Source organism: Procambarus clarkii, chromosome 28 (genome assembly GCF_040958095.1).
Source record: "Procambarus clarkii isolate CNS0578487 chromosome 28, FALCON_Pclarkii_2.0, whole genome shotgun sequence".
NCBI lineage: Eukaryota > Metazoa > Arthropoda > Malacostraca > Decapoda > Cambaridae > Procambarus > Procambarus clarkii.
Genome location: NC_091177.1, coordinates 44,828,639 through 44,842,162, shown reverse-complemented (window position 1 = coordinate 44,842,162; position 13,524 = coordinate 44,828,639). Strand labels below are relative to the sequence as shown.

The window sequence follows — 13,524 nt, the reverse complement described above, 5'->3', positions numbered from 1 at the left end:
ACACAGGACCTCCAGGACACAGGACCACCAGGACACAGGACCACCAGGACCACCAGGACACAGGACCACCAGGACACAGGACCACCAGGACACAGGACCACCAGGACACAGGACCACCAGGACACAGGACCACCAGGACACAGGACCACCAGGACACAGCACCACCAGGACACAGGACCACCAGGACACAGGACCACCAGGACACAGGGCCACCAGGACCACCAGGACACAGCACCACCAGGACATAGGACCACCAGGACACAGCACCACCAGGGCACGGGACCACCAGGACACAGGACCACCAGGACCCGGGACCACCAGGACACAGCACCACCAGGACACAGCACCACCAAGACACAGCACCACCAGGACACAGGACCACCAGGACACAGGACCACCAGGACACGGGACCACCAGGACACGGGACCACCAGGACACAGCACTACCAGGACACAGCACCACCAGGACACGGGACCACCAGGACACGGGACCACCAGGACATGGGACCACCAGGACACGGGACCACCAGGACACGGGACCACCAGGACACAGCACCACCAGGACACAGCACCACCAGGACACAGCACCACCAGGACACAGGACCACCAGGACACAGGACCACCAGGACATAGCACCACCAGGACACAGCACCACCAGGACACGGGACCACCAGGACACAGCACCACCAGGACACAGCACCACCAGGACACAGCACCACCAGGACACAGGACCACCAGGACACGGGACCACCAGGACACGGGACCACCAGGACACGGGACCACCAGGACACAGCACCACCAGGACACAGCACCACCAGGACACAGGACCACCAGGACACATCACCACCAGGACACAGGACCACCAGGACACAGGACCACCAGGACACATCACCACTAGGACACAGGACCACCAGGACACAGGACCACCAGGACACATCACCACTAGGACACAGGACCACCAGGACACAGCACCACCAGGACACAGCACCACCAGGACACAGGACCACCAGGACACGGGACTACCAGGACACATCACCACCAGGACACAAGACCACCAGGACACAGGACCACCAGGACACAGGGCCACCAGGACACAGCACCACTAGGACACAGGACCACCAGGACACAGGACCACCAGGCACGGGACCACCAGGACACATCACCACCAGGACACGGGACCACCAGGACACAGCACCACCAGGACTAGCACCACCAGGACACAGCACCACTAGGACACAGGACCACCAGGACACAGGACCCCCAGGACACAGGACCACCAGAACACAGCACCACCAGGACACAGCACCACTAGGACACAGCACCACCAGGACACAGCACCACCAGGACACAGGACCACCAGGACACAGGACCACACAACACAGCACCACCAGGACACAGCACCACCAGGACACAGGACCACACAACACAGCACCACCAGGACACAGGACGTAGCAAGACGTCATGACCAGTAAGGTGATGACCTTCTGCTAGCGTCACGTCACTTCTCAAAAATATCAACACCTCACTCCATGTCACTCTGATCAGACCTCTGAGTGACACCAGAATAATCCGCTATTCTTATATTACTCACTGACGTTCATTGTATAAGTTCTTCCTCTGACCTCTTAATCTCAGGTCCGGAGAGCAGAATAACTCTCACTGGGTAGACTCTCACCTCTCACTTACACCAGGTCCCTCACTTCTCACTTACACCTGGACCCTCACCTCTCACTTACACCAAGACCCTCACCTCTCACTTACACCAGGTCCTTCACCTCTCACTTGCAACAGGTCCCTCACCTCTCACTTACACCAGGTCCCTCACCTCTCACTTACACCAGGTCCCTCACCTCTCACTTACACCACTTACACTCACCACACTTATATAAGTTCCTATATAAGCATAACGCCAAATTGTATGATTTTAAAATGTGTTATCTCAGTGTTGATAAAATATAACACAATGAAACATTAGAAATACTTAAAAAATAAAGGATCTTTATTTGTACTAGAGATAAGAACTGGTCCTCTTGCAGTAAGTGACAGGACGACATTGAGAGCTGCAGGACTCAAGAGCTTCGTTAAGAGCAAGAGCTTCAGCTCTATAGCTTTAAGCGTAGAAAAATAACGTCTGGAGGAGAAGACACGAGGTCAGAAAATTGATGCTAATGTAACTCTTGCTGTTGAAGCCTCGGGAGATGACGGAGACGCTTGGGCACTGCACGAGGAATGGGAGGAGGGGGAGGGGGAGGTATTCCTGGAGGAATGGGGGGTTAGGGGGTGATGGGGAGGGGGGGGGGAGATGGAGACAATGATCGTCTGGATGTTAAGGCTGCATAGAGCTCCATACCTGCACTTGGTGATAGAGCTCCACACCTGCACTTGGTGATAAAGCTCCATACCTGCACTTGGTGATAGATGGAGCTCCATACCTGCACTTGGTGATAGATGGAGCTCCATACCTGCACTTGGTGATAGATAGAGCTCCATACCTGCACTTGGTGATAGATGGAGCTCCATACCTGCACTTGGTGATAGATGGAGCTCCATACCTGCACTTGGTGATAGAGCTCCATACCTGCACTTGGTGATAAAGCTCCATACCTGCAGTTGGTGATAGAGCTCCATACCTGCACTTGGTGATAGGCCTCCATACCTGCACTTGGTGATAGATGGAGCTCCATACCTGCAGTTGGTGATAGATGGAGCTCCATACCTGCAGTTGGTGATAGATGGAGCTCCATACCTGCACTTGGTGATAGAGCTCCATACCTGCACTTGGTGATAGAGCTCCATACCTGCACTTGGAGATAGAGCTCCATACCTGCACTTGGTGATAGAGCTCCATACCTGTACTTGGTGATAGGCCTCCATACCTGCACTTGGTGATAGAGCTCCATACCTGTACTTGGTGATAGGCCTCCATACCTGTACTTGGTGATAGAGCTCCATACCTGTACTTGGTGATAGGCCTCCATACCTGCACTTGGTGATAGAGCTCCATACCTGCACTTGGTGATAGAGCTCCATACCTGCACTTGGTGATAGAGCTCCATACCTGCACTTGGTGATAGAGCTCCATACCTGCACTTGGTGATAGAGCTCCATACCTGCACTTGGTGATAGAGCTCCATACCTGCACTTGGTGATAGAGCTCCATACCTGCACTTGGTGATAGAGCTCCATACCTGCACTTGGTGATAGAGTTCCATACCTGTTCTTGGTGATAGGCCTCCATACCTGCACTTGGTGATAGAGCTCCATACCTATACTTGGTGATAGGCCTCCATACCTGCACTTGGTGATAGAGCTCCATACCTGCACTTGGTGATAGAGCTCCATACCTGCACTTGGTGATAGAGCTCCATACCTGCACTTGGTGATAGAGTTCCATACCTGTACTTGGTGATAGGCCTCCATACCTGCACTTGGTGATAGAGCTCCATACCTGCACTTGGTGATAGAGCTCCATACCTGCACTTGGTGATAGAGCTCCATACCTGCACTTGGTGATAGAGCTCCATACCTGCACTTGGTGATAGAGCTCCATACCTGCACTTGGTGATAGAGCTCCATACCTGCACTTGGTGATAGAGCTCCATACCTGCACTTGGTGATAGAGCTCCATACCTGCACTTGGTGATAGAGCTCCATACCTGCACTTGGTGATAGAGCTCCATACCTGCACTTGGTGATAGAGCTCCATACCTGCACTTGGTGATAGAGCTCCATACCTGCACTTGGTGATAGAGCTCCATACCTGTACTTGGTGATAGAGCTCCATACCTGTACTTGGTGATAGGCCTCCATACCTGTACTTGGTGATAGAGCTCCATACCTGCACTTGGTGATAGAGCTCCATACCTGCACTTGGTGATAGGCCTCCATACCTGCACTTGGTGATAGAGCTCCATACCTGCACTTGGTGATAGAGCTCCATACCTGCACTTGGTGATAGAGCTCCATACCTGCACTTGGTGATAGAGCTCCATACCTGCACTTGGTGATAGGCCTCCATACCTGCACTTGGTGATAGAGCTCCATACCTGCACTTGGTGATAGAGCTCCATACCTGCACTTGGTGATAGAGCTCCATACCTGTACTTGGTGATAGAGCTCCATACCTGTACTTGGTGATAGGCCTCCATACCTGTACTTGGTGATAGAGCTCCATACCTGCACTTGGTGATAGAGCTCCATACCTGCACTTGGTGATAGAGCTCCATACCTGTACTTGGTGATAGAGCTCCATACCTGCACTTGGTGATAGAGCTCCATACCTGTACTTGGTGATAGGCCTCCATACCTGCACTTGGTGATAGAGCTCCATACCTGTACTTGGTGATAGGCCTCCATACCTGCACTTGGTGATAGAGCTCCATACCTGTACTTGGTGATAGAGCTCCATACCCGCACTTGGTGATAGAGCTCCATACTTGCACTTGGTGATAGAGCTCCATACCTGCACTTGGTGATAGAGCTCCATACCTGCACTTGGTGATAGAGCTCCATACTTGCACTTGGTGATAGAGCTCCATACCTGTACTTGGTGATAGAGCTCCATACCTGTACTTGGTGATAGGCCTCCATACCTGTACTTGGTGATAGAGCTCCATACCTGCACTTGGTGATAGAGCTCCATACCTGCACTTGGTGATAGAGCTCCATACCTGTACTTGGTGATAGAGCTCCATACCTGCACTTGGTGATAGAGCTCCATACCTGTACTTGGTGATAGGCCTCCATACCTGCACTTGGTGATAGAGCTCCATACCTGTACTTGGTGATAGGCCTCCATACCTGCACTTGGTGATAGAGCTCCATACCTGTACTTGGTGATAGAGCTCCATACCCGCACTTGGTGATAGAGCTCCATACTTGCACTTGGTGATAGAGCTCCATACCTGCACTTGGTGATAGAGCTCCATACTTGCACTTGGTGATAGAGCTCCATACCTGCACTTGGTGATAGAGCTCCATACCTGCACTTGGTGATAGAGCTCCATACCTGCACTTGGTGATAGAGCTCCATACCCGCATATAAACAAAATAGACTTCTGTATGGTATTTTTAAAGCACGTGACTGTGAATCACATGTTTGAAAGTGATAACAAGTCGACTAAATCACCTTAGAAAATTAGTCAATTAATTATGTAAAATAAACAGTAACACATGTGGGTAATCGAAGACTAACAACACATTGATAATAGTGTTGATGAATGTTGATTAAAGAAACATAAATGAGAGTGACAGCGGCTTTTCATCTGAAGAAAAGATGGCTTCATATATCAAGCATGTGAGTTGATGAGCCGATGAGAAATGATGATGTAACGAAAGCAACACAAATATTGGGCTTCATGTGACAAGCTTTCAGATTCCGATCAGAGAACTCATTCCAAGTTTTAGCAACTCCGTAATACATTGTGTACCGGGATGATAGCGGCAGGTTTGGTCAACGTGCCTCAAGAAAGAGAGGAGCGGCCACGTATTGCATCGTGCAACACAAAACATACAAACACTTTGAAATTGTTGATAGGAACCCCATTTTAAGGACGTATATATATCCAATTTGTAAGGAGAAGATTACGACTTGACATAATATAAAAATTTCATATAAATAACTCCGTAAAACGCGGTATTTCATTGTCTTCCATCACTCGAAGCGACAGTTTTAACATTAAAGGCTCAAGTGTTTTAATCCAAATTGGCAAATATATGTTCTTTAATGGGATCAAAACATGTGTATGAGCTTATTCTGTGGCGTAACTCAAGGACACAATGTGTTAACTTGCACACACACACACCTGATAATGTTTATCTCTAAACCTACACCTGACATTGTTGGTCCGTCCGAATACAAACTGATCGATTGGTCTGTTGTTGTTTGAGTTACCAGTACACCCCACGCAACACGTAGTGCCAAACTCTCAATGTATTACTAGCCTACCCCCTCCCCTCCCTCCTCCCTCCACAACACATGCCTTGGCCCTCCCATCCTAGACCCTCCAGGTTTACCTACTCAAGCAGAATCAACAGAAAGTGAGGATGGATAGAAGAGAGTCTGCTTCAAGGTGATGTACTCGAACATAGATAGAATTACAAGCAATTAAGGCAAGTAAACTTATGGAAAGGGCACAGGAAATGAGCCCAGATGTAATTGGACTCACGGAAACTAAACTCTTGGGAATCATAACGAATGTGGTGTTTCCCCCAGGAATATACTGTAATAAGGAAAGAGAGGGAAGGATGGGGAGGAAGCGGAGTGGCCCTCCTCATGAGAAAGGAATGGAGTTTCAAGGAGATGGTTATCCCAGGCTGTGAGGGTTTATGAGACTACATAACAGGCACCATGACGATGGGAGGACTAAATGAAGTAGTAGCAGTGATATATAACCCACCACCAAACGACAGAAGACCCAGTCAAGAGTATGATTGAAACAACATGGCAGTTAGCAACATAATTGAGAGGGCAGCCTCTGCTGCCTGTAGAAATCGGGCCCCATCTGCTCATCATATTAGCAAGAATGTCAGGGGATCCGCAAGAATGCGTGGAAACGATGAACCTGCGAGACTTCACCTAGTCTTCACCCTGAACGACTCTGACATAAGGGATATTGGTTTCGAGGCCCCGGTATGAATGAGCGACCACAGTGTACTGAGGTTTGAGTATTTGGTCGAAGAAGGTTTTTTTTTCTCGCATGGATATTCCTGCGCGGGCCCTAAGCGTCTGGCTGGCCCACTGAAGAAGGGTTAATGAACGCAAGGAAGGGAACTGAAAACAAACGGTTAGCATACCGAAAGGGAAACTATGAGGAGATAAGAAAATTCCTAACAGATATAACATGGGAAACAGAGCTCAGAGGAAAGACGGCCCAAGACATGATGGACTACATCACGCACAAGTGCAAAAACGCAGCAAACAAGTTTGTCCCAGACTAAAAGGAAAAAACGAAATGAAGATGAGAAACCCATGGTTTAATCAGAGATGTAGGCTAGCTGAGCAGCAAAGTAAAAGGGCATAGAGAAACTATAGGAATAACAGGACACTTGAGAGCAGAGAAAGATACCAGAGTGCCAGGAATGAATATGTCAGGATGAGAAGAGAGGCAGAAAGACAATACGAAAATGACATCGCAAGCAAGGCAAAGACTCGACCCACATCAGGAGAAAAACAACAGTAAAAGAACAGGTTATGGAATTATGGATAGGGCAGAAGGATTCACTACAAACGACAAGGAAGTGAAGAAGGTTCGGAATAAAAAATTCCAGGAGGTCTTCACATTAGAGCAAGAAGTTCCAGAGATAAGAGAGGGACTAGTTAACCAGGAACCACTAGAAGCGTTTGTGATTACCAGCGGGGAAGTGAGGAAGCATCTCCTAAAGTTGGATGTGACAAAGGCTATAGGCCCAGATGAACTCTTCCCTTGGATGCTAAAGGAAGGAGCAGTAGCACTGTGCCTGCCACTCTCCATAGTGTATAACAAATCACTGGTAACAGATGAACTGCTAAAAATTTAAAAGATGGGTAATGTAATCCCGATATGCAAGAACGGGGATAGGGAAAAACACTGAACTACATGCCAGCGTCCCTAACCTGTATACCACACAAGCTGATGTCAAAGATTGTGCGAAGAAAGCTAGTGGAACATCTGGAGCGAAAGAACTTTGTAACACAGCACCAACATGGGTTCAGGGATGGCAGGTCCTGCCTCACAGGATTAATTGACCTGCGACCAGGCAACAAAAATCAGGCAAGAAAGAGAAGGGTGGGCAGACTGCATATTTTTGGATTTCCAGAAAGCCTTTGAAACAGTACCACACAAGAGGCTAGTGAAAAAGCTGGAGATGCAGGCTGGAGAGAAAAGGAAGGTACTCCACTGGATAAAGGAGTACCTAAGCAACAGAAGACAACGAGTCACTGTGAGAGGTGAGGTCTCAGACTGGCGAGACGTCACCAGTGGGGTCCCGCAGGGATTGGTCCTTGGACCTATACTGTTTCTGATATATGTAAATGTTCTCCCAGAGGGGTATAGAATCGTTCTTCTCCTTGTTTGCCGATGATGCAAAAATTATGAGGAGGATTAAAACAGAGGAAGATAATAGGAGGCTACAAGATGACCTAGACAAACTGAATGAATGGTCCAACAAGTGGCTATTAAACTGAACCCGAGTAAATGTAAAGTAATGAAACTAGGCGATGGAAACAGGAGACCAGACACAGGATACAGAATGGGAGATGAAGTACTTCATGAAACGGACAGAGAGAAAGATCAAGGAGTTGATATCACACCAAACCTGTCTCCTGAAGCCCACATAAAGAGAATAACGTCTGCGGCATATGCGAGGCTGGCTAACATCAGACCTGCCTTCAGGTCTGATGTTAACATAACAAGCCAGTCCCTCAACATAACAAGCCAGACCCTCAACATAACAAGCCAGTCCCTCAACATAACAAGCCAGACCCCCAACATACCAAGCCAGACCCTCAACATAACAAGCCAGACCCCCAACATAACAAGCCAGACCCACAACATAACAAGCCAGACCCCCAACATAACAAGCCAGACCCCCAACATAACAAGCCAGACCCCCAACATAACAAGCCCGACCCTCAACATAACAAGCCAGACCCACAACATAACAAGCCAGACCCCCAACATAACAAGCCAGACCCTCAACATAACAAGCCAGACCCACAACATAACAAGCCAGACCCTCAACATAACAAGCCAGACCCTCAACATAACAAGCCAGACCCCCAACATAACAAGCCAGACCCCCAACATAACAAGCCAGACCCTCAACATAACAAGCCAGACCCCCAACATAACAAGCCAGACCCTCAACATAACAAGCCAGACCCTCAACATAACAAGCCAGACCCCCAACATAACAAGCCAGACCCCCAACATAACAAGCCAGACCCCCAACATAACAAGCCAGACCCTCAACATAACAAGCCAGACCCTCAACATAACAAGCCAGACCCACAACATAACAAGCCAGACCCTCAACATAACAAGCCAGACCCACAACATAACAAGCCAGACCCCCAACATAACAAGCCAGACCCTCAACATAACAAGCCAGACCCCCAACATAACAAGCCAGACCCCCAACATAACAAGCCAGACCCTCAACATAACAAGCCAGACCCCCAACATAACAAGCCAGACCCTCAACATAACAAGCCAGACCCTCAACATAACAAGCCAGACCCCCAACATAACAAGCCAGACCCTCAACATAACAAGCCAGACCCTCAACATAACAAGCCAGACCCCCAACATAACAAGCCAGACCCTCAACATAACAAGCCAGACCCTCAACATAACAAGCCAGACCCCCAACATAACAAGCCAGACCCACAACATAACAAGCCAGACCTTCAACATAACAAGCCAGACCCACAACATAACAAGTCAGACCCTCAACATAACAAGCCAGACCCACAACATAACAAGCCAGACCCTCAACATAACAAGCCAGACCCACAACATAACAAGCCAGACCCTCAACATAACAAGCCAGACCATCAACATAACAAGCCAGACCCACAACATAACAAGCCAGACCCCCAACATAACAAGCCAGACCCACAACATAACAAGCCAGACCCACAACATAACAAGCCAGACCCTCAACATAACAAGCCAGACCCACAACATAACAAGCCAGACCCTCAACATAACAAGCCAGACCCACAACATAACAAGCCAGACCCTCAACATAACAAGCCAGACCATCAACATAACAAGCCAGACCCACAACATAACAAGCCAGACCCCCAACATAACAAGCCAGACCATCAACATAACAAGCCAGACCATCAACATAACAAGCCAGACCCACAACATAACAAGCCAGACCCCCAACATAACAAGCCAGACCATCAACATAACAAGCCAGACCCACAACATAACAAGCCAGACCATCAACATAACAAGCCAGACCCACAACATAACAAGCCAGACCATCAACATAACAAGCCAGACCATCAACATAACAAGCCAGACCCACAACATAACAAGCCAGACCATCAACATAACAAGCCAGACCATCAACATAACAAGCCAGACCCACAACATAACAAGCCAGACCCACAACATAACAAGCCAGACCATCAACATAACAAGCCAGACCCTCAACATAACAAGCCAGACCCCCAACATAACAAGCCAGACCATCAACATAACGAACATAAAGTAAAGTAATATACTTTTCATTGTTGACAGATGGAAGAACATATTCCAGATACCAGTAAACAGATATAACGATATATTCTGGATAACAGGCCAATGATGTCCGGATAGCAGGGCCACTGAGGTCCGGATAACAGTGCCAGTGATGTCCGGATATCAGGGCCACTGAGGTCCGGATAACAGTGCCAGTGATGCCCGGATAACAGGCCAGTGATGTCCGGATAACAGGTCACTGAGGTCCGGATAACAGTGCCAGTGATATCCGGATATAGCAGAGATAATCTGGTATTCGGCTCCAGCAGCTGGCCACAGTGCCGTCGCTTTCAATGCCAGCAGAAATACTAAAACATTTTACGTGGCTGGGCTTAAAGGATATCTTTGGTTGAGCTGAGAGATGGGAGTAAGTTGGCTGAGCTCACTACAGTAATCCTGGGATCACTCCTCGCTCCCAACACCAAAGAATATTATTGGTTTTCATTGTATATATCAGCGTTCTACGGTGCTTCACGAGTTTGCTCAACTCTGTCAAACTTAAACTCTGTCAAACCTGTCTTATTTTTTTTACATTTCTTTCTTGTAAAAACGTTTCCACGTTTAATGATCTTTAAATTCTGCCACCCTCAACTTTCTTAAGTTTATAAACTTAATCTTGTTTCATACACGTGTTTAAATGTTTTGTTTTTTCTGTACTGAACGGTAAATTTGTCCCCCTGAAGGTCGTAGTTTACCGCAGACCTTAGTCTGTGTCTGGCCATGGTCTCTAGTGGTCTCTATTGGTCTCTGTCCTCACAACAGTGTGGCCATGGTCTCTAGTGGTCTCTGTCCTCACAACAATGTGGCCATGGTCTCTAGTGGTCCCTGACCTCATAACAGTGTGGACATGGTCTCTAGTGGTCCGTAACCTCATCACAGTGTAGCCATGGTCTCTAGTGGCCCTTGACCTCACCACAGTGAGGCCATGGTCTCTAGTGGTCCCTGACCTCACCACAGTGTGGTCGTCCTGGTGGTGGTCTCCACAGCTGGCGCATGTTATGGTACAGTCAGTGTAGGTGTGAGTGCCGGAGCAGGAGCTGCACTTAGCTGTTTCTTCTGGGCACTTGTTGGAGAAGTGTTCAGAGCTGCAGCACTTGCAGCACTGTCTCACGGTGTAGACCTCCTCCACGGCCACCTGGTGTGGGGAGGAGGTGATTCCCAACCGCTTGAACCCGTTCTTCACTGCTGCCTGGGCCTGTTCTGCTGTGTCGAGGGTCATCCTCATGGCGGGTCGAGTGGCGTCGGTAGTCATGATGACTAGAGCTGTCGTCTACCCCAGAGTGAGGGTCGTCATCCTTCACTCGCCCCACTCTGGTGTCGGCGCCTCACCTGCTAACCAGCGTGTTCAGCCTGTTCATAAATATCATTTTCCCTTCAGTGATTTGTCCTCGAGGACTTGGTGAGAGGCTGGCATGTTCTCTGGCAATGGCTGGGATTGTCAGACCGGGGGCCAGATTCACGAAGCAGTTACGCAAGCACTTACGAACCTGTACATATTTTCTCAATCTTTGGCGGTTTTGTTTACAATTATTAAACAGTTAATGAACTCCGAAGCACCAGAAGGCTGTTTATAACAATAACAACAGTTGATTGGCAAGTTTTCATCCTTGTAAACTGTTTAATAAATGTAACCAAAGCCGTCAAAGATTGAGGAAAGATGTACACATTCGTAAGCACTTGCGTAACTGCTTCGTGAATCTGGCTCCTGGAGTGTAGTGTGGTGTGCCGGCGGCTGTGGGAACACCTTGCCAGCAAGAGATGTGTGTATGTGTGTGTGTGTGGGGGGGGGGACTTTGCATGTTGTTGTTTTAGATTTAGCTACCCAGGAGGAAACGTCCATGTAGCACGGGCTATGGCGAGCCCGTAATTGAGTTCGGTTATTCGCGATAACCTTGTTACTGTGATAAAAGAATTTGGCCTGAATAGTAAGGGAGATATAGTGACATGGAGGCGAGGTGCAGGCTCGGTCAGTTTAGGGGCACCACCACCACCACCCTGGAGGAACACTGGCCAGGTCGTACCTCAGGGACCACCACCCTGGAGGAACACTGGCCTGGTCGTACCTCAGGGACCACCACCCTGGAGGAACACTGGCCTGGTCGTACCTCAGGGACCACCACCCTGGAGGAACACTGGCCAGGTCGTACCTCAGGGACCACCACCCTGGAGGAACATTGGCCAGGTCGTACCTCAGGGACCACCACCCTGGAGGAACACTGGCCAGGTCGTACCTCAGGGACCACCACCCTGGAGGAACACTGGCCTGGTCGTACCTCAGGGACCACCACTCTGGAGGAACACTGGCCAGGTCGTACCTCAGGGACCACCACCCTGGAGGAACATTGGCCAGGTCGTACCTCAGGGACCACCACCCTGGAGGAACACTGGCCAGGTCGTACACAGAAGCTGATAGTAACGTTAATAAGCTTCTGTATGAACGTTAAAGGTTAACGGCTCGTTCATAAGTTTTTTGTGGTTTAAACTTCAAACTTAAAAATTTAAATCTAAATTTACGTATGATTGTATATTTAAAATTAACATGGGTAGGAATATACAGGTACACTATGTATATTTACTCACGAAAATTGGATCCATTGCACCTGTCAGGTAGCTGTCTTCACCTGTCAGTTAGTCGGTCAAGTCTTTCCATCACCTGTCCACACCTGTCAATCGCCAAGCTGTGGCATATAAATATGTCAATCACTTGTGGGCTTCCAGTTCCAGCAATTATTTTAGTTCATGCAACTTCTGGCAGCAAATTAGCAGCCATGTCATCTTGTCGGATTCCCATAGCAAAATAGTAATGCAATTTACGTTTTAATTTTTACAGAGTAAACATAATCGTGTTAAAGAATAATAATAATTGGGTTAACAAAAATTGGCTTTGATATTTTAATACAATTCCACGTATCGAGCGACACGTCGTCTGGCTCCGTCCGTCGTCCGTCGCCGTGGACAGTCGGGTTACAACTGTAATCAGTCATGACGACACAGACGTAGAAGCCAAATTAACAGGAAACAAGGATGAAGTTGAACTAGACCAAGGTCTGGCCTCTGTTGATCTGACTATATTGTTGTAAATATTCTGAACTAATAGAGAAATCACAGTCTCCTGAACGCCTGAAAGTACTCGGATAAAAAGTTATAATTTGTTAAGATCCTAAACCTATGTATATCTGCAGCACAGTTAGTTCAATAGGTTGCCAGGATCAGGTTGGCTTGTCGTTACCTGTTACCTGCAATCATTAGATCCTTCAGACCTCTCGGTACCAGGTACCTGCAACGTTGCA

General features: G+C 48.4%; 1 protein-coding gene across 1 annotated transcript; it reads left to right on the top strand.

The window, feature by feature from the left end:
* Window positions 1–7,124: 7,124 nt before the first annotated feature.
* LOC138369493 (uncharacterized) lies at window positions 7,125–10,213 on the top strand. Its single transcript, XM_069332751.1, has 2 exons — window positions 7,125–7,490; window positions 8,414–10,213. Exons 1-2 carry the CDS (start codon window positions 7,125–7,127, stop codon window positions 10,211–10,213), a joined length of 2,166 nt encoding a protein of 721 aa, XP_069188852.1.
* Window positions 10,214–13,524: the final 3,311 nt, after the last annotated feature.